Below are 21,363 nucleotides of genomic sequence, written 5' to 3'. Positions count from 1 at the left end.
TCATGAGGCTAAATTCGACTCCGATATTTTAAAGGAAGAGTTTCATTGAACCCTTCTCCTACATTGTTTCTTGCGAGTGGCGTTTTTTTTCATTCAGTTCTTTTAGTAGCATGTCGGTTTTCTTCTCTAGCTTTCGACACATTCTTTTAACACGTTGTGTAACCGCTTCCAGTCTACCAAGGTCGAATCATCTGATAACAAGAGTCTATAAAGATAGTCTTATCAGGTCTTCTATCAGATGATGTAGAGCTGGTGAGGTGCTCAAAGTGATTAACTTGATCAACCTGATCACTGAGCAGATTCATAGGGACATTAGTATTATCTTTGCCGTTGATTACAATACATTAGTGTTGATTGCACCAAAGTTTTGTAATCAACTGGTGCAGAGCATTTATAATGTTTTCAGCCATCATTGTCAGAGTTTGTGTGGTTCCGCATACAAGTTTTGGCTTTAACGTGCAATTATAGCGCATTATATTGTAGTTTTCGTGACAATCATTTATTTATGTAATTTTTTCTGCAACTATTTCAGAAAGTTTGATCGACTTTATTTCAATTTACGGATAATGGGTTGCAAGTCTTCAAAACCTGCATAACTGTAGTTTTTCTGGGCAATTTTCAAATTGCCAAACTTTGAATTGCACAAAAAGTTACCCAGATTTTGGGGCAAAAAAATCATTTTGTCATTTTTAGAAAAAAAAACTAGAAACACCCCATCTATACTTTTAGTATACGTAAAGATAAAATCTTAAAAGCACTGGTCGATTAAGGAAGATTTTAGAGGAAGGCTATTTTTTTTTCAAAAAACCATAGTATCTTCTACCAACATCCAGCGGGTTAATCAACGTTAAGAATAGCGCAAATGTAGACTTTTACGCTTAACTTATGATATAAAAATTTAAAACTATAAAGCACTTCAAACAACTTAATGCATCAATTGTCTATTAAATTGCATACTTTTTCCGTGAAAGACCGGTGAACAAGCTTGCTGTTTTAAAAAGTGTCATAAATTGTTCTCGATACAATTATTATTGGAAGAGTTATTATAAAAAACAATCAAATTGAAACTCTGGAGTTTTTGCTTAAAATGTATGAACTATAAAAACAACCTTTTATCACATTTTTTATGGAGTAAGACAAAAATATTTTGTTACACAAAATTAATCATGGTCCAACTGAAAATTTCGAGACAACTCGAAATCACATTTTTTTGTATCAAAATAAGGTTCATGCTGTTTTCTGGCGGTCATTAAGAAAATTTAGTAACTTTTGGAGATTTTTATCAAATATTGCAAGGTTCCGTTAAAATAACTAGCAAAATTTATGACTCTTGCAAAATAAGCCTTGTCTTGCAGTATGTGGAAGATTCCTATAAGTTGCAAGGTTCTTGTTAGATCGAGTAAGATATTACTATCTTATATGAATTAGGCAAGCGATGTATTTCAATACTCGCAGACTCGAAGCCAGAAAGACTTGAGCGAGAGAAAAATCCAGGACTACTCAGTCACCAACCAATGAAAAAAATGCTATTCTACAATCTTTTAACAATGATGGCGGTCCAAAAAAATTGATACTAAAGCCTTAGAATTAAAATTCTGTTGGCTGAAAGCTTTTTGAACAATTTGACTCCCTTGCCACCTAATAGTTTTTGGCACCAATTTGGAATCGGTCAAAATTTTTCAAAAAAGTGCCATACATGGCATTTTTGACAAAATTTTACAAAATCCTTCGGAGAGTGTCCTAGGAGAGTTTCAAAAAGGACTTTGGCTGACAAAAATTAGAAAAAAAAATTGGACAAAAAGTTTCGAACTTCTTTCGAAAATCTTCCCTTGAAAAAAACCCTAGACCCGTTCTTGGCCAATTCCGTGTGCCAATTTCTGATCAGCCTATAGGTCAAAACAGTTTTTGAAATGGTTTTTATTAATACTAAATTTTTTCAAGGACTTCATTTCAGACAGCAACATAAAAAACATAAGAAAACAACGGTAACCTTACGTTTTCAAGATTTAAGATCTACATAAATTAAATTTTAAGTTTAGATTATAATCCGATTAACAAACGTACTTCACTGGTTATGAAAGATAATTAGTGCTGATTATTAGTAAGCACAGTTCTTTGAGTAAATTTAATCATGGACCAAAGACACACAGACTACAGACTTTTAAACATTCATATGAAATTTCGTTTCTATTAATTAAAATCGTATGTTAATTTTATAACAAACAACTTTGGGGTCGCTTCGATTGGCTTTCATACAAAAACCATCACAAAAGATCCATACCTTTTGTAATCTGCTTTCCTAAATATATATGAGTTCAGCTTCCATGTTTGCATGGCGTTTATTTAGAGCATCAGATTTGTTGGTATGGTCTTGTTGGATATATGATACCAGGGAATCATTGTATGGCCTCCCCCACGTCCTCCTGACTGACGCTTATTTTGGGTATCTGAGTGAGTGATCCACAGTAGGTTGAGGTCTTGGAGCTAGGGGAGTCGTCTCCTGCTGCGAGTACCGATTCGTGGATCGCACATGCACTCCGGATGGCACTCTGAGGCCAAGTGCGACTGGACTGCACTCTGCTGGACCCCTCTGGTCCTCCGTCCGAGTCTTTCACCTCCAGAAGATCAACACTGGGTGAACCTAAGAAGACATGCATCTCTTATTTTTTCAAGCGGAGTAAAAAGACGCTGAAAATCGAAAATTTAGCCAATATTTTTTCATTCGACAACATTAAACTCCCAAGTTCTCACAGAAAATGACATCATTCGACTATATTGAACTCCCAGAAGACTAGTAAATCCTCTGTTGTGCAAAAATATTTTGTGCTCCGGGCACAACGAAAAGTTCCAAGTACCTTGTTAGGTCACTTTTTTAACCAAAAACTCACAAAATTATTCACTAAGGTTAATAGTTAATCTTCTTCGATTTATAGTTCCGTTTTTTTAGAAGAAAAAAAACAACAAAAAACTGTGACACTTAGGCATCAAACAATGCCGAAGCCACTACTATCTTAAAAGTTGTTGCTGCAATTGAAATCATGCGAAAAAAAAAATTTTCAGAACATTTTCTTAAAGTGATCTTAAAAAACATCTTCAGAACATCTTAAAGTGATTAAAAACGTCTCCTTCATTCATCTTTCAATGTGCTTTTTCAATTCATGTCCCCAGCAAATGTCTTCAGAACCTACCCTGTAACCGCTTGCTAATTTTTTATGATTAATTCTTTTGTTCTATCAGCTTTTAAACGCTTTTAAGGATTCCTTTGACACGCTAATTCACTCAATTATGCCAAGGAAACAATTTAATTGTTCATTTTGTAAAATTAACATGAATGAAAGATTTTGTTCATTCAAAAAAATACGCTAGCCACAAAACATTGGGCAAGCAACTTTTCGTGCCTCGTATCTAGAGAAATTTTGAAGGACACCAAAATCGACGAAGCCGCTCAATCTGCTCAGCTAGCCATTGCGGGAACTTCTTGATTGTTCATACTTTGAACTCTACCAATAAAAATAAAAATTCGTACGCCGCAATTTGTTGCAAAATAAAATCTATTATTAATGGAATTGTTTTCATCAAAGTTCTGCCACTTTTAGAAAAACTATCAACAAAGTTGGTGACGTTCGAGTCATTCAAAAATCGTTCGTGAAAAGGTTTCAATTTAATTATTTCCCATACGTTTGCGATCGATCCAGAAAGTATGGCTTTATTTTTTGATAGGCAACTATAATATAATTTTTATGATAGGAAACAAAAAAAAACAATTCAAATTTCTCATCAATTTAAAAGGATTACATTACGAAACTTAAAAAAAAAGTAAAATGAATAGAGAAAGGTGAAAATTAGTTTACATATTGCATGTTAAGATTTTTTGACTTACTATCGCATTTATTTGAACGCTACATAAGATACATCTCAAATAAGTTGATATTTTTAGCCTAAACAACCGCAAGCTAATTTCCGACAACCAGATTTGGTCAATCATTAAACAAATCAAGCGGTCAAAAGTAACTTGAGATTGTTTTGACTAATAAAAACTATATGTTGCGTTCAGATATGATAGTAAGTCTGAAAAATATAGAGTAGATAAGGTGCAGTAAAAGTTTCGCAACTGTTTGTTCACGCACAAGGAAACTTATATTCACTATCAGAGGGCCAGATCTTGCAAGATAACCATTTTCAATAGATTAAGGAAGCAACCGATTTTTACACTCTTAAAAACTTAAAACATTGAATCATGTTTTTTCAAAATGAATCAGGAAACATCAAACTGTGATGTGTTTCAGCTGTATCCATGTATAAAAGTTTTTTTCCTAAAAAAAATTGAACAAAACAAAAATATCTGGGCAGATTAAGTTTACTAGGCTCATTAAAATTGCCAAAATAAACACTAGTTTTGTATTCATTAAAACTACCATACACGATAGCTGAAACATTTGCTCTCATAGACGAACATTAAGAACTGTTTTTCCGATTGTTGCGTAAATAATTTCAGCATGATATTTTATTGCCCAAGTTCTCCACAAGGGTAATAAAATAATTATGCTATAATAAGTTTTTTGTCAAAGTTGCTGAACTTCATTTTCAATATTTCTGCGCAAAATCAGGCAGCATAAACAATCATAAAAATGGAACGATTGATTTATCGTTTTGCAATTTTTTTTTCAAGATGAAAATTTTTGAAAAATTTGACATTTGTATCTTTTTTTTTTTCAAATTTTTTTTCTAGTTATTTTTCTTCAAAAACTTGCAAACTTACCGAAATGGCAAACTTGCTTTACTTATTATGGCTCTTAAATATGCCTTCTAGCATTTCATTCTGACCCTTTTATCACACCTTGCAGAAAAAAAACGTGATCTTTTGAAAAAACTTTGTTTGTTTTATAGGACTTTGGTCGGAAAGTTTTCTGCTACTTGCACAGAAACCAGCTATTCTTGTTGAAATTTAAAAACGCGAAATACTAAAAAAAATTGTGCGTGCTATTAGAACATGAAGCTGAAAATATAAGTGCAAAATATTCAACACTCAAAATCCTTACAGTGTGTTTTGAAAAAAAAAATTATTGGATTCATGGTATTTTTTGCTGGACTCAAATAATTGTTGCGCGGTGGGGACGACCAAAAAAACCCAAATTCAATGGATTTTGCTCCAAATTTTGTTATTCATAAAGTAATTTGGAACAAATTGAAGGAAAAACAAAATAATCAAGTTTTTCTCCCATCTGCAAACGGTCTTGTATTTGAAAAATGATTACAAATTGAAAAACATTTTTAACCCAAGCCCAAAGCTCAAAAAAGATGTTTTGCCACCCGTCGTTAGAAGACCTTTGGGTGTTTGTATATCGCCGCTTGTCCAATTTGGGACGGATGAGTCGGGCGATTTTTAAAATTGAATATCAGACAGCCTAATACGAGGTGAAACTGTGTATTTTGTGAATTTCAAGCGGAGTCCGCAAGAAACCGAAATCAAATTTGCCCCAACATTGCAAGTTTTTTTTATTTTTTTTTCTGTTTTGGATTTCACGAATTGGAAGCTAAATGACTGTACTGCTAAAAACTGCTCCAAGCACAGGCGAATTTGTGGAATCTGCCACAAATTTTGCGGATCCAGCACCAAAACTTACAGATTCATGAGCAGTTTGCCAATTCTACAAACAAACAAACCTAATAGATGCGTATAGTAAAGATCCGCTGTCGTGGAATCAGCAACTGTAAGCCGAGTCGGCAAAATGTCACCGAATCCCCAAAGTTCAAACGGATTACGCATAATTTTGCCGAATCCGCTTACAAATTGCGGAATCCGTTTCTATTTGCAGAAAACGGAACAGCTAGCTATATTCGCTCGTTGCTGACAAAATTTACTTTACAGGTATTTGTGCGCGGAATCTACGGAAATTTTGTATAGCGAATCCACTTCATTTTTGAACATGTGCAAAGAACTGTTTTTCAATTTCAGCAGTAACCTACATACATCAAACTGTGCGCCTATGTAGTGATCAGTTTGGCCTCGTAATGCATATTTTGTTATTGCATCAATTGAAAAGTCTCCCTCGCACCGTATTGATCAATCGAGCCATCTCACCCAGAAAAACGGCAAAACCAACATAGGTGTTATCGAATCAAACACAAGCAAGGAATTGAAGTGAAGCTAGCATGTAGTTACATGATTGACTGATATTTTGTTTAAACGAGTGTCGAGAAAAAAAAATTGACAAAAATAGTAATTTCTTTTATTGTTTTTTAAAATTTGTTTTTGTTTGGGCGAGTATTATCTCAAAGAAAGCTAGTTACCAGGGCTCTAACTGAATACTTAAAATGAAAGTTTGTTTCCTTCGAAACCTTAAAATTTTACTTAACCGCTCATTTTTTACATTTGTAAAAGAAAAAAATCGGCTGCTTGTGCGACTAATTAGGTCATTTTTTCACTCTGATTTTTTTGGGATTATGATATTGAGATTTTAGAGTCCCTCATTCGTTGGAGAATCTGGTGCATGAGTGTTTTTAATTTAAACTAGTTTCAAGTGGTTATAAAATGCATCAAGTACCGTACTTATTGGGCTACCTCCCCATCCGCGCGGGAATGGTAGGGTTTACTCAATTGATCCTTTTTATTAACAATTTTTAAAGGCTGCTCAATTCAATCAATTCTGAACACTTGTGAACAAAAACTGTTGGAAAAACCATTTTGCGATAAGCGCAGTTTATAGGCAATGGATTTATATTCAGAATCATTCCCTAGGAACTCGATGCTTTATACCAATCAGGGGCTTTTTTCTAGTTCTGTTTCACAAATTTGATTTGGTTGATCGAACGTACTAAAGGTAATGGGGTGCCGAAAACAAGGAGTGTTCCGTTGCGTTTCGTCGAAAATATGCCTGCAGCGAAAGACATATTTTTGTCGAACAGACAATCTTCTGAGAAAAAATTAATGCTTTTTTGAACAATTTCAAAAAGTTTTCGTCGATACTTTCAAAAAATTTTGTGAAACAATTGACGCTGTTTTCGAAACCCATTTTACACGACCTTTATTACATCCTAACAGTGGTAAATAGTTGTTTCAGACAACATTTACCATTTACCAACTTCGTGGTAGAATATCAAAAACATAATTAACCACAGCAAAAGCCACTTGACCGATTAAAAACTTGAAAGAAACCAGCACCAATTTTGCTAGGAGAGTCTATTAACAAGTGAAGCATGTTTGTTGCCTAACCTGACGATGGGTTTGAGCTCTGAATGAGAGGGCTTAGTCCGAACGGCTTGCTTGCGTCTTCATCTCCGTCGCTGTAATTTTCATTTTCGTGGAATAGAGTGCCCCTCCCCAATAGCAAGTGTCTTTTCGGTAGGGGCATACAGAACGAATTTGACCTCTCTTGACTTCTAGTCCTCACCCCTAGAAGGGCGAATGAGGGGGAGGCATATGCGGATGCTTCCTGCTCCGTCTCTTCCACTCTGGATTCTCTGATTCCGGGCAGGGAGGAGCAGGATGATCTCCGGTTGGATAAGTGGGCTGCCAGATCGGTTAGTTTGGCATTGTAATCCTGAAAAAAAATATATAACGAACCCTCGCTTGGAAGCATCATTTTGAACTGCGTTTGAACATTATTTTTTTTCAAGAATAAACGGCTCACCAGATCAAGTAATCAACCCCCTCCCCTCTCCCAGTCTGTTTGGTTTCAAATATGGTTGGTCTGTCTCATCTTAAGAAAAGCCGACATTTTGATCCAAAAAATTTTCCCCGTCAAAAAATTTCTGTATGTAAGCCGCTAACTTTTAGGTTCTATTGGGCAAACTTTTTCCATAAAAAACGAAGCAAAATGAGCAGAGCTGCCGGAAAAAAAACAGGCTCTGATTTGGTTTTCTCGAGAAACAAACAGCATTTTTCCTAACAAAATTATTGGGGTTTCGTATTTCAGAAAAAAAAAACATTATTTTGCTTTTTTGGTTTTTCGCTACTTTTTCTGAAATAATAAAATCTACTCACGTGGGTTCTCTTGGTTGGCGATAGAAACTTGTCATTAATATTCGGCTGGGCTAGGCTACAGCTGGCCATTTGGTCGTCTACGCTTGAAGTTCCCATAGGGTCTGACTCTTTATTGCTTCCGAATCTGTTTAATGGGCCGCATTTGATCTCTTCTACTCCGCCGGTTGCTTTTCCAGCACTTCTCTCTTCTTTGGGCGTAGGCGACATTTGGGCTACATGTTATTGGTATTTTTCATCAGCCTAGCAAATAAAAATAACAAATTAGGCAGAAGAAAAAGGAAACCATTTTTCCGCACAGGCGAGATATTTTATGCGGTACTAAAGGCATTTATATCCTGGCATGCCATTAAGACGACCTCTAATTAGAAAAAGGAAGCTTTGAAGAAAAATACAAAGAAAAAACTGAAACTATTATGATTGAAACAATAATCGGAGTTTAATATGAAATAACGGACATTTAAACCGCAAAATTTTGCTGCAAAGTAAACATTCTCCTTATACTGTTTTCAGAACCTTTTCAGAAAACCATGAACTCAATTTTTCAATCAAATTGGATTATGAAGGATTTGGCGGGTAAAATACGTGCGACTTGAAATTTCGGCTCAACGAAAACGCCATCTGATGCGACAATTGTCGCATCTATTTGCCTTCCTCAATTTTCTCCAATTTCCGGTTAGCAGCTTGGTTGGTATAGAAGGAGCTATTAAAACGCACTTATTCTAAATCTAATTTCTTCTTGATGAAGATTTCAGAAATCAGTCTTAGTCGGAAAAAGGATACTAATTGAAAGAAGTGTCTGTCAATTTTTAGCCAGAAGTTAACCTTTCTTGCGATTAAAATTTTAACGATTATCTTTAAATTTTTTCAACCAGAACACTTGAATATCAGAATCTTGTTTGCAGTCGTTAAGCACGCGTCAAGTATGTGACTTTGCTTCGTAGTTAGCTGAAATTAATGCTTTCCTCAAATCGGTTTCCAAAGACTCAATTGTTTCAATGTGCACCGTACCAAAAAGGATAGTTAAGTTTGAAAATTTTCAGACAAATAATTTTTGTGTGTTAACTAGCAATTTTTTCAAGAGCATTTCGAAATTCAAACTTGACGGAAAACAAGCTTAACCAATTTTTGTAATTTGTTCCGACCATTGAAAATGAGAAGAAAGTTTGTATTCGGGTCTTTTAGTTTTCTCTTTGCTCTTTTTTTTGTTTTCCACGCAAAATTAGCTACCACAAAGTGCTATATCAAATTAAAGCTCTTTCAGTCGTGGCTCGCACAAAATTTTCCCCAGTGTTGAGAAAAATTTGCCTAAAATCTTTGATTTTTTGTCTAACTTCAAGCGAATAATGTGAGCGAGCCTGCTTTTTTTTATTCTTCACCCAAAAAAATTACCGAAAAAAAATATCGTAATGGCTGGACTAATAATCAAATTAAGCCGTTTTTAAGCCTTGATTCGAACGACGTTAAAATATTCAACAAATTGTCCTAGTGTCGAGAAAAACCTATGTAAAATTTTTGAGTTTTAGTCTAATTTCCAGCCAGCAAAGCAGGTGGGCATGCTTATAATAGAAAGATAAGCCATTAATTCCAGTAAATTTGTTTTTTTGAAGGTTTTTTATTGCCGTCTTGGAAAAGACTACTAAACAAAGAAAAATCTGCAAAACTTTTTTTTCTTGTCATTTTCTACTACAAATGTTGAGCCAATTGCCTTTTTCACTGTGATTGTCAAATATGCCCAAATTTTATGTTTTTGTAAGGTCTTTTTATTACTCAAAAACCAACGCTAATTTGAAAAAATCGTGAAAAAGCTTTTTTAGGTATTTTTTATGGGTAGGGTTAGAACTTTTTGGGTTACCTGCACTGCAACAGGATTCTTTGATTTGGTTTTCAATTGAAATATTCTGAGGAAAAATTTCTTTAAAAAATAAAAAACAAACCTCCTTCAAAATCATCCGCCACACGCTATAATAAGTAGGAGTTATATGTTGCTATTACAATAACTTAATAATTTTATGATATTTTACCCATTATCAAACTACCCTATGCCATTCTACCCTATACTAATCCACCTCATACTCTAATCTATTCTATGCCCTGCAATTTTCCCTTTAATTAAGTTCTCGTTAAAATTAGCCGGTGAGAGCGCTTCGCGGCATTGAACGGTTTAATTTTTCGTGTAGCGTCCCAGCCTCTGTTACAACATTGACTGAGTCGTTTAATTAGATGATTTTGATTCGAAACGAATCTCTCTGCGGGGTGAAATTTTTTGCTTAATTTTTACGTCATAAAAAATCTACAAAAAACTAAAAGAGCACGCTGCTGCAAAACCCAAAAAAAAACTAGAAAAAAAAACATGAAAACATCCGAGTTTACACTTTTTTATATACTGGTAAAAAAACACCAAAAGTATTCAAAACTGTCTTTGATCGAATTTCAAAACAATAAAAGGTCATTTCAACAGGCTCGAGGGCTGTCAAAAATTAATTGCAAGCAATTACTTAAGAACCATCAACAATCCAAAGTGTTTTTTCGATGGAAAGAAAATACAAGCAGTTGAGACACAAACATTTATTAGACCAATGAACGCGTCAAAATTTGAGGCTTTTTTGTAAAGTCGTAGAGTTCAATAAAAACCGCCGTAATCAGGGGCAGTGAGGCTCGTTTCATAACGACAAGAGGAAAAATAAAGATTTTTCAATGATCGACATCAGCTTCCCTTGCATAAAAAGCGTAAGCGTAAATTCCAAAAAAAAAATTTGCCTCTTTTCTATTTTAACCATCAAAAATTAACAAATTTTTGACAAAATTAGCTGAAACTCTATTTTTAGCACCAAGCGTCTCATACCACTCAAAACTGATTCAGCCTTCTTGGCCCTGTGAAAGTTATTCAAAAACTGAAATGATATGGCAAAATTGAAAACTTATAGAGTTGTTAGACTCAGTAACACTAATGCGCAAAAAAATTAAAAACCACCCTTTTTATGTTCATTTCAGAAACATTTTCAACTTGAAGGATTTTTCTTGTGTCAAAACATTTTTTCTCTGTGAAGACATTTCGCCATGCTTTAAAGAAAGCAAAATTGCATTTAAAAATTTTTTATTTTTTTGAAGGACGCCAGTTATGCTGCTTCATTCAATGAACAGGTTTATTGTTTTAGTGCCATAAATTTTTCTTTCAGTACCTATCAACCATTGAACCACTTCCAATCAAATTGGATTCAGAAAAAAATCCAATGAACTACTTTCAATCAAACTGGATGATGAAAACAAATTATCGGTTACTTTGTGAGCGGCTTGAAGTTTCGGTTTAAGGATTACGCCGTCTGATGCGGCAATCGCCGCTTTTGTTTAGGTTTTCATCAATTTTCTCAACTTTGTGGTAGGCAGTTTGATAAGTTGTGAAGAATTTATTCAAACGCAATCATTCTCAATCTACTTTTTAATGAACATTATGAAAAAAAATTTAAAGAAGTGTCATTTTTCAGCTTGAATAACAAATTCTTTTGCGATTGACTATTTTACGATTACATTAAAATTGTTTCAAACAGAACATTTGAATATCAAAATCTTGTTTGCAGTCGACAAACACGCGTCAAATATGTGACTTTACTTCATTGCTATGAAAAGGTAGTTTTCCACAGTTCAGTTTGCACAGTCGATGACTCAATTTTTTCCCAATTTTCTGCGAGATGCTGTACCGAAAAAAGACATTTTAATTCAACGTTTGCAAAATTTCAGATTAGTAGTTTTTGTGTAATAAGAAACAATTTTTTCCAAATAAGCACCTCAAAAATGAAGAAGCACAAGCAGCTTATTTCATTTTTTGTTACATTTGCTTAGTTTCCAATTTAAAAAAAAAACAAGACTGCTCGTATCAGAGTAAAGCCCTGAATGTTCCGACAGCCTTTTAAGGTTTATGGAGCAGCAGAAATAACATTAAAAAATAAATGAAATAAAAAAAAGAAATAATTTTTTCTAAAATTTGAAATTTTTTTAATGAAAATCATCCCCACACACGCCATATAAAGTACAAAAAGATAGACTTTGTTCCTTGTAACCAATCAAATATGGCAAATAAACTTCGTTCAACCAATTTGGAACGATTGATAAGACGGATTAAATCTCCGCTTACGCGTTTATAGCGGGAATGCTATCGCGCGTTAATTGTCCCAAAATTGGTCAAAGTGGCCAAAATGGCAATCTTCAAACCCTCATAACTTTACGAAAAATGATCACAGGTGAAATATCTTTTCAAATTTAAGCTCAGGACAACAATACCTTTTGAATGATAAAAAAAGTTCCATCAAAAATGGCTAGTTAAAAAGTCGAAATTTGTCTGAAAAAAAAACCCACCCGAGCACAAATATTCCGTTACTTTCGTATCGAAAGTCGGAACAACAACAGCAGCCTAACAACAACAAATACATAGTGTGTTTTACCCTATACTTAGTTTATTTTTTAAGTCACTGGTGGGCGCGTTTCGCGCTTGTCGCAGCTTCGCGGCGATAACCGCTTTTCATCTTTCGGGTAAAGTTTTAGCCTCCGTTACAGGGCTGAAACTGCGGCGGTCAATCTTTGTGTTTACATGGCATTGTTGTCAAAACTCAGTAAGAGTTATTTTCCTAATTTATTTGGGGGTGAAACATTTTGAGTAGATAGCATAGGGTAGAGTGGAATAAGGTAATTTTGTATAGAAGACAAGGTACTACAGTGGTCTACGGTCGGAATAAAGTCACAGAATATTGATACTTTCAGTTGGTAAAGGAAAATTCCGCAAAAATCCCTCAAAATTCGGAGAAAAAAACTGAGCGTATATCTAAGCATAGAAACTTGAATGTCCATTTATTGGTCCTAACGAGGCCAAACTGAGTATTTTACGAACTTAAGGACACGCTCTAAGACTTTCTTTTTTTCTTTTCTTTGACCGTTCCGATAAAATTTTAACGTGTTTAAGACTTCTCTCTGGATTCCATAAACGTACGCACACCAAATTATGCACCTATCCAGTGCACATGTTAGCCTCGTAATATCTCTAATAATTTTTGTCACCAAAAACTTTGAAAAGTTATAAATATAAAACTAAAAATCAAGTCTTGTAATTAGCTTAGTCCAATTCGGAATAAATCTGTGTGCGGGATAATACTTCGTGTTACGATTTGACGTCATAAGTAATGTCTTCTAAAGAGCACTGAGGATAGTGTTTAACACACCCACTTGAAAACACAAAAAACCCATAGAGCAAACATGAAAATACCCACTCAACACTTCTTTCCTTAAGTCTTAATAAAATAGTTATTTGTATAATTTATTATAGTTTTTATTCTGTATAAAAAGTATTTATGTTTTATATTTATAAAATATAAATATTAAAAAAATTCAAAAAAGAAACATTTGTTTGAATTTGTTTTATGTAGCATTTGTTTTTCAATTTTGATTCAGTTTGTTTTATGTACCAATTTGAAATTGACAGCAAACAGGGATACCGCCTTCTATCATTTTCAAAGCAAACTATCAATTTGTGTACAACTTTTTATCTTATTTTCCAATAATATTTATTCCGATTCCCTATTCGACGCTTTTTATTAATGTTTTGACCAAGACCGGTTAAGCACATACCAGAATTTGACCACAAAATCAAAGCCGAGAAGGCCTTATGGTCGAACTCACAGTCGAAACATAAAGTCAAGTCGGTCGAGCCATAAAGTCTAACACAAAGTCGAAACATGAAGTCGAGTTGGTCGAAACATTAAGTCGAAGACAAATTTACAGCACATTCGAATTGATCGAAGCATGAAGACGAACGCAAACACAGCACATTCGAAACTAAAGTCGAAATATAAAGTCGTGTTGGTCAATACAAAATCGAACACAAGAAACAGTTAAAATTTGATTTCGTTGTCGGATTTTTTGCACGCAAAACTGTAAAATAGTTTTCATTAATAAAAAAATCCAGTATATATTTGAAGTGCAGTTAGCTAGAATAGCATATTTGAGAATCATATACAAAACCACCGAAAAAACCTGGTCCCAAAAATTATGTTGGCTATTTTTTTGAGATAACGACAAAATTATCTCCACAAAAACAAAAGTTATAAAACAATCACATGAAACAACCGGTCCTCATAAAAACAAAACTGCTCTTATCAGGGCGAAGCCCTGAAAGTTCCGAATGGCTTTTAAGGTTTATGGAGCAACAGCAAAAACGTAACAAAATTAAATAAAATAAAATAAAATGTAACAAATCCTTGTAACAAATCAATCATGGCAAATAAGCTTCGTTCAACCAATTTGGAACGATTTAAACGACGGATTAAATCTCCCCTTACGCATTAATAGCGCGAATTATATCGCGCGTTAATTGTCCCAAATTGGTCAAAATGGCCAAAATGGCAATCTTTAAACCCTCATAACTTTACGAAAAATTATCACAGGTGAAATATCTTTTCAAATTTAAGCTCAGGACAACAATACTTTTTGAATGATATAAAAAATTCCGTCAAAAATGGCTAGTTAAAAAGTCGAAATTTGTCTAAAGAAAAAAATCTACCCCGAGCACAAATATTCCGTTACTTTCGTATCGAACAAAAACAATCGTCAGCTTAATATAACAATTATTTAAATGAGAAATAAAAAAAAACGCGGCTGCTCGTATCAGGGTGAAGCCTTGAATGTTCCGACTGCCTTTTGAGGATTTATGGAGAAGTAATAACATTAAGAAAGTAAATGTAATAAAATAAAATGAATTTTTTTTTATAAATTTGAATATATTTTTTTGAAAATCATCCCTCCACACGCCATATAAAGTACAAACAAATAGATTTAGCTCCTTGTAACAAATCAAATCTGGCAAATAAGCTTCTTTCAACCAATTTGGAACAATTTTAAGACGGATTAACTCTCCGCTTACGCGTTATTAGCGCGAAATATATCGCGCGTTAATCGTCCCATTTTGGCCAAAATGTCAATCTTTATACCCCCATAAATTCACAAAAAATAATCACAGGTGAAATATCTTTTCAAATTTGAGCTCAGGACAACAATACCTTTTGAATATGATATTTACAAAAATCCGTCAAAAATGGCTAGTTAAAATGTTGAACTTTGTCTGAAGAAAAAAAAACCCACCCCGAGCACAAATATTCCGTTACTTTTGTATCGAAAGTCTGAACAATTACCAAGAATTTTATTTGTTTTGTCGGAATTGTAGGCACACTACACTGTTCACTGATGTTGTCAAAGTTCGACCATGAGAAGACAAACTGAATATTCTAAATCCGTAGCTCATACCTCCATGAAATTAAATTATGACTCACGTTATCGAAGGTAATTAGAGAACTAGAGGAAAATTTATAGCGTATTAACAATAAGAAACAAAAACTGAAAAATAGTTACCATTTGTTTTCGAAAAAAGATTGACGCACCACGATTCGAATGAAGAAAATCAAAAACTGATCATAAAATAAAGTATTCAGAAAAAAAGATTTAAATCAATTTTTTTGTAAAATTGAACTCATAGGTTTTCAATCTGAAGGCTCACCAATTTAATTTTTCAGTTTTGTTTGAGAGTTTTGCTCCGAAATGTTTCCTTAGAAAATCTGAATTTAGTAACTTGCCTGATTTACATTTAAACAAGACTGCTCGTATCAGGGCGAAGCCCTGAATTTTCCGACTGCCTTTGAACGTTTAAGGAGCAGTAATAACCTATAAAAATGAAATGTAATAAAATAAAATGAAAATTTTTCTAAAATTTGAATTTTTTTTTTACAAAAATATCGAACCCACACGCCATATAAAGTACAAAAGGATAGATTTTGCTCCTTGTAACAAATCAAGTATGGCAAATAAGCTTCTTTGAACCAATTTGGAACGATTTCGAAGACGGATTAAATCTCCGCTTACGCGTTAATAGCGCAAAATATATCGCGCGTTAATTGTCCCAAATTGGCCAAATTGGCAATCTTTAAACCTCCATTACTTAACAAAAAATGATCACAGATGAAAAATCTTTTCAAATTTAAGCTCACGACAACAACACTTTTTGAATGATATAAAAAAATTCCGTCAAAAATGGCTAGTTAAAAAGTCGAAATTTGTCTGAAGAAAAAAAAACCCACCCCGAGCACAAATATTCCGTTACTTTCGTATCGAAAGTCGGAACAATAATGGATAAACATTCGAACATAATTGATGATCCGTACGACGCCAAAATCATTTTTATACCACAGCACAGAATTGTGCTTGCTCGCTTTTGGACTCCACAGACACAACTTCTACATGTGTTTGTGATTTTTTTAAATGGAGTTCAATGACGACCAAGACTGCTCGTATCAGGGCGAAGCCCTGAAAGTTACGATTGCATTTTACCGTTTATGGAGCAGTAATAACATAAACAACATAAAAAATTAAATTAAATAAAATGAAGGAAAACCTTTTTTTTCTAAAATTTGAAAATTTTTCGATGAAAATAATCCCCATACACGCCATATAAAGTACAAAACAATAGGTTCGCTCTTTGTAACAAATCAATTATGGCAGATAGGCTTCTTTCAACCAATTTGGAACGATTTCTAAAACGGATTAAATCTCCGCTTACGCGTTAATGGCGCGAATTATATCGCGCGTTAATTGTCCCAAATTGGTCAAAATGGCCAAAATGGCAATCTTTAAACCCTCATAACTTGACAAAAAATGATCACAGGTGACATAGTTTTTCAAATTTAAGCTCAAGACAACAATAGCTTTCGATTGATATAAAAAAATTCCATCAAAAATGGCTAGTTAAGAAGTCGAAATTTGTCTGAAGAAAAAAAAAACCCACCCCGAGCACAAATATTCCGTTACTTTCGTATCGAAAGTCGGAACAAAAATGACTTCACAATATTTTCACGAAATGCTTGTTGCAGTAACACAGAGCTATAAGTTGATAAACAAGTTGGACTAATGTTTAATAATTCATCGATTTTATACGGAACTCGGTTCAAATTTAACCGGAAAAAGACAAAGTCCGTGGAACGCAAACCGGTACAAATTTTTTCAACTGTGGCGTCGTTCCATGTTTTGGATGTTTGTCGTTATCAAACTCTACCAAAGTTGACCGTTGATTGAGATAGAATGATAAAACAACACATAGCTGTCTGACATGGATGTAAGCAAATGAAGAATACAAATTCTAAACAAAGATTTTAAAGGGATTTTCTCTTATATAGATAGCTACATAAAACGCCAGCAAACAGAAAAAATAAAACTCAGTTAATTAACAATTTAAGTCTCGTAAACTAAAAAGTTATGCTAAAAGAATTAATCAATTTTTCTATACGCAAAACTTATCTTGATTTTTTTAATTTCAGATCCTTTTTCAAAACCAGGGTCATTGTGATTCTTCGCCAGTTCAATCTGAAAAGAAAACAAGACTGCTCGTATCAGGGCAAAGCCCTGAATGTTCCGATTAACTTTTAAGGTTTATGGAGCAGTAATAATATTAAAAAGTAAATGTAATAAAACAAAACGAAAAGTTTTTTTCTTAAATTTGAATTTTTTAAATGAAAATCATCCCCCCACACGCCATATAAAGTACAAAAGGATAGATTTCGCTCCTTGTATTAAATCCATTATGGCAAATAAGCTTCTTTCAACAAACTTGGAACTATTTCTAAGACGGATTAACTCTCCGCTTACGCGTTAATAGAGCGAAATATATCGCGCGTTAATTGTCCCAAATTGGCCAAAATGCCAATCTTTAAACCCCCGTAACTTTACGAAAAATAATCACAGGTGAAAATTTTTTTTTTAATTTGAGCTAAGGCCAACAATACCTTTCGAATGATAAAAAATCGTTAAAAAATCGAAATTTGTCTGAAGAAAAAAAACCCACCCCGAGCACAAATATTCTGTTACTTTCGTATCGAAAGTCAGAACAATAATTAACGATCACAATTTACAGATCAAAATAAAGAACGTTAAGTATCTGCTGAATAATAAAAAATAATACTTAAAATGTCCAGTTTCCATGTATGCCAAAGTACAGCTTTCATGTATGCCAAACCATCATGAAAAATTTTTGGCAATGTTTTTTATTACAATTTTTGATCAATTTTTGTAGATTATATGGTTTCATTCAATTCAAAACTGTTAAATACCGTTCATTTTTTAGCTTTTACAGTTTTCACCCCTATCAAATGGATCAACAGTTGAGAAACAATTTTTTGTGCCCTCTGCCAATTTTAGCCCGCATTCTGCCGAAAATGTTTTCGTGAATCCGGTACCGTTTGTTTTTTAATCATTAAAAAAACACTGATTCAGTGTATCATGTTTCTCTAGAAAAAAAATTTCTCCTCAGTGGTTCATTTGCGCTCTGCCGCTTAACACGGGTTGCCCACCATAAAAGATAATGCGCAACCATACACATCCATGCATGATTTGCATGGAAAATAATTAATCATGTGTAGCACATAGAGTTGTTTCAAAAACATTTGCAGTGTTACGCTTTCGCTGTCTCACATGTGATGAAAAGCTCTGCTTTGCCTCTGTGTTTTATATACTGATTATAAAGTTGTTTCTTAAATTACTAATTTTTCGCATTTTGTAATGTTTTTTATGCAGTTTCATGAAAGTTTTTCAACTGTCACCAGATATGTTTCAGGCGGCAAACTTTCTACATCGGATAATAGTTTGCTTTGCTTGGGATCAAATTTTTTGCACTGAGTGACGGCAAAAAAATTTTTTTTACCAACATCTTCGAGGTCGCTCAGAACAGTTATTGGAGGCCCATGATAACTACCATATTTGGTTTCTTGTTAACCACCCGTCGCGCCATGAATGTTGCTATGGTAACCATGCGTCGTTTCCATGGTATTAATATGTCGCGCCACGCATGATACCATGTAAACCATACAATGCAAGCACCCATGGTGTCATATCTTTTCTCAATAGCTCTGATAAAACTATCCAAAATGTGTAACTTGACGTCCCCCATTATTTAAAAAAATGTGCAACCATTCATCGCGCTATGCATGGGAAATGTGTTTTTTTTTAACAAAAAATTTTGTCGACAACTTTTCATGTTTTCTATGGAACAATGAAGGGTGCGACGTGTGGTTGCACGTTTTGGTCATTCCGGGAACACAGTATTTGATTTTGATAGTGCGATGACTAGCTTTATTAACCGAAACCTAATGATCCGAAAATCATCAACGCCTTCAGGTTATGCTTTACTTCAGATAATAAGTTACACCCAAAGGCAGGTATAGGACGAATAAACATTTTAGTTTTGCTAAACTTCACAAAATGCTTAATTTTTAAGTTGCAAATTGATTGGGAAAAAGAACCCCATACCTTAACAAGGATAACCGGTTACTGTGCAAGTAGCAGAGAATGTTCCGACCAGTCTTACAAATTTACAACGAAACTGTTTTCCCAATTAGACTAATTTTTTCGGCTTGATATGATAAAGAAATCTGAGCAAACAAGAAAAGCTGACGCATTTTTGTCAGTCATGTAAAATATGCAAATTGGAAAACAATTTTTGAAGACATATAATAAAAAGAACAAAAAAAAATTTTTTTTAAATTGAAAATTTTTTAAATATTCTTTTTCAAATTTTTTTTTCAATTTTTTGAAGTTTTGGATTCCTAAGATGGAGCTAAAACTCCAAAAACTAACTTCATTTGAGTAAAACTAAATTTTCAAAGCTTAAATTAAGCATAAACAAGCTAATGTAAGCCTGCTCAATTGCTCGAAATTAGACGAAAAACCAAAAATTTCGAACCGGTTTTTCTCGACAACGGGAAAACGTTGATGTCGTTCGAATCACGACTGAAAATGCTTTATTATGATTTATCACTCACTCTGGGATTTATCACGACACTGGGAAAGTTTTTGGAACTTTTTTATTTTGGTTCGAATCACGAGTGATAGGGCTTTAATATGATTTATCACTAAATCCTGTGTGGAAAACCAAAAAAAGATAAAAAATTTGAAACCTATCTGAATGCAAAGTTCCTTCCCATTTTCAATGATCGGAACAACAATTCGGCTTTCAGCTTCGAAAATTGGATCAACAAAAGAAAAAGGTGTTAATTGTGAGTATTTTTCATGGAAAACAAAATAATTCCATTACAGTAGTTTATAGCTATTTTTTTAAATAAGCATTAAGTGTGTGTTTACCTATAGAAAGAAAAAAATATATTTTGGATGAGATAAGTATTTTTTCATCTATTTGCTGCTTCGATGACAAACGCTGACTTGCCAGATATTAAAATGCAACAAAAAAACTGCATTCGATATTAAACAATTTGGGAAAAATCTAATGTTTCGTCTGGTTTGTTTTTCTAGTTAATTTTTGGCGATCAAAAAAATAGTTCTTACTATATCCCGTTGAAAATAATGACTTCTTGAGATTTAACTAAAATTAACTTTTGTAGAAGTCTGGTATTAAAAGCTGCTAGTTTCGCCATGCTCTGTACTAACTTATGTGGGCTCTGAAAATTTTATTTGTGATGCTGAAATCGATACACGGTTTATTTAATACGGAGGAACTATCCCGCACTTCAAAACTTTTCCAATTTAAAACAAAATAAATTAATTGGTCGCATTTTTTCTGGACTCAAGTTGTTCAAATTGTTAAAAAATACTGTCCATTGCTTATGGCTTTTGCTATTTTTTACCAACAACTCTTCAATATTGACTAAGGGTAGTCCGAATGTTCAGTTTTTGCCCTCATTTACGAGCAGTCTTTTCATGTTACACATAATATCTAGCGTGGTTCATCAATAAAGAAAGATCACAGAAGCTCACAGGGAGCAAAAACTAACAACTTCTTCTAAATGTTGAAAAAAGTGATAGTTTTTTCGTAAAAACCTTTGAACTTGATATGTCCCCCACAAAATCTTTCATTTTGTCATTTTACAAAAAATTCACACTTCATCCCCTAAACTACTGAGTCCTAACAAGTTTTACCAACAGTAAAACTTGCAGCTTTTTTCTCTAAAATCCAACCCAGACTCATGATGAATATCCCAATTTTCGACTAACTCGGGTAGATGTATCCCTAGTGTATTTGGAATGCTAATCTTGCAAACATTTTGCATAGGAATGCTAATCTTGCAAAAATCTGGCAAGAATATTTCAAGATTTGCATTCATAATTCTGAAGGCATTTCTGGTAAAATCGTGCAATAAAATTGCGAGAAAGGCAATCTTTAATTGGAATGTAAATCTTGCAAGTAATTTCCAGGGTTTCTGCCAAATTTAGTTTTCCATAGCCACAAAAAATATTTACTTATGTTTTATATTTTATGTATTTCGAGAAAACATCTAAACTTGCAATTTTTCACGTTTTTGCCAAATATTCTGTTTTATTAGAAAAAATCATCTGATCACTTATGC

The 21,363-nt window shown here is 33.7% G+C and overlaps 1 protein-coding gene across 2 annotated transcripts in view; it reads right to left on the bottom strand.

Annotated features, from left to right (window-relative positions):
- Positions 1–1,968: 1,968 nt before the first annotated feature.
- The window catches only part of LOC134842238 (uncharacterized), a 47,079-nt gene continuing 27,684 nt past the window's right edge, over positions 1,969–21,363 (bottom strand). Inside the window, exons 2-4 of one of the 2 annotated variants that reach the window (XM_063858494.1) lie at positions 7,985–8,224; positions 7,214–7,541; positions 1,969–2,641 (exon numbers count right to left, since the gene is read on the bottom strand). In XM_063858494.1, the coding sequence (XP_063714564.1) occupies positions 2,397–2,641; positions 7,214–7,541; positions 7,985–8,191 (780 nt within the window). In that variant the 5' untranslated portion in view covers positions 8,192–8,224 and the 3' untranslated portion in view covers positions 1,969–2,396. The remainder of the gene's footprint in view (positions 2,642–7,213; positions 7,542–7,984; positions 8,225–21,363) is intronic. The other variant, XM_063858493.1, reaches the window with a different exon arrangement.

The sequence above is a fragment of the Symsagittifera roscoffensis genome, chromosome 3 (genome assembly GCF_963678635.1).
Source record: "Symsagittifera roscoffensis chromosome 3, txSymRosc1.1, whole genome shotgun sequence".
Lineage (NCBI taxonomy): Eukaryota > Metazoa > Xenacoelomorpha > Acoela > Convolutidae > Symsagittifera > Symsagittifera roscoffensis.
The sequence above is the reverse complement of the archived record's forward strand: the minus strand, read 5'-3'. Positions and strand labels throughout refer to the sequence as shown.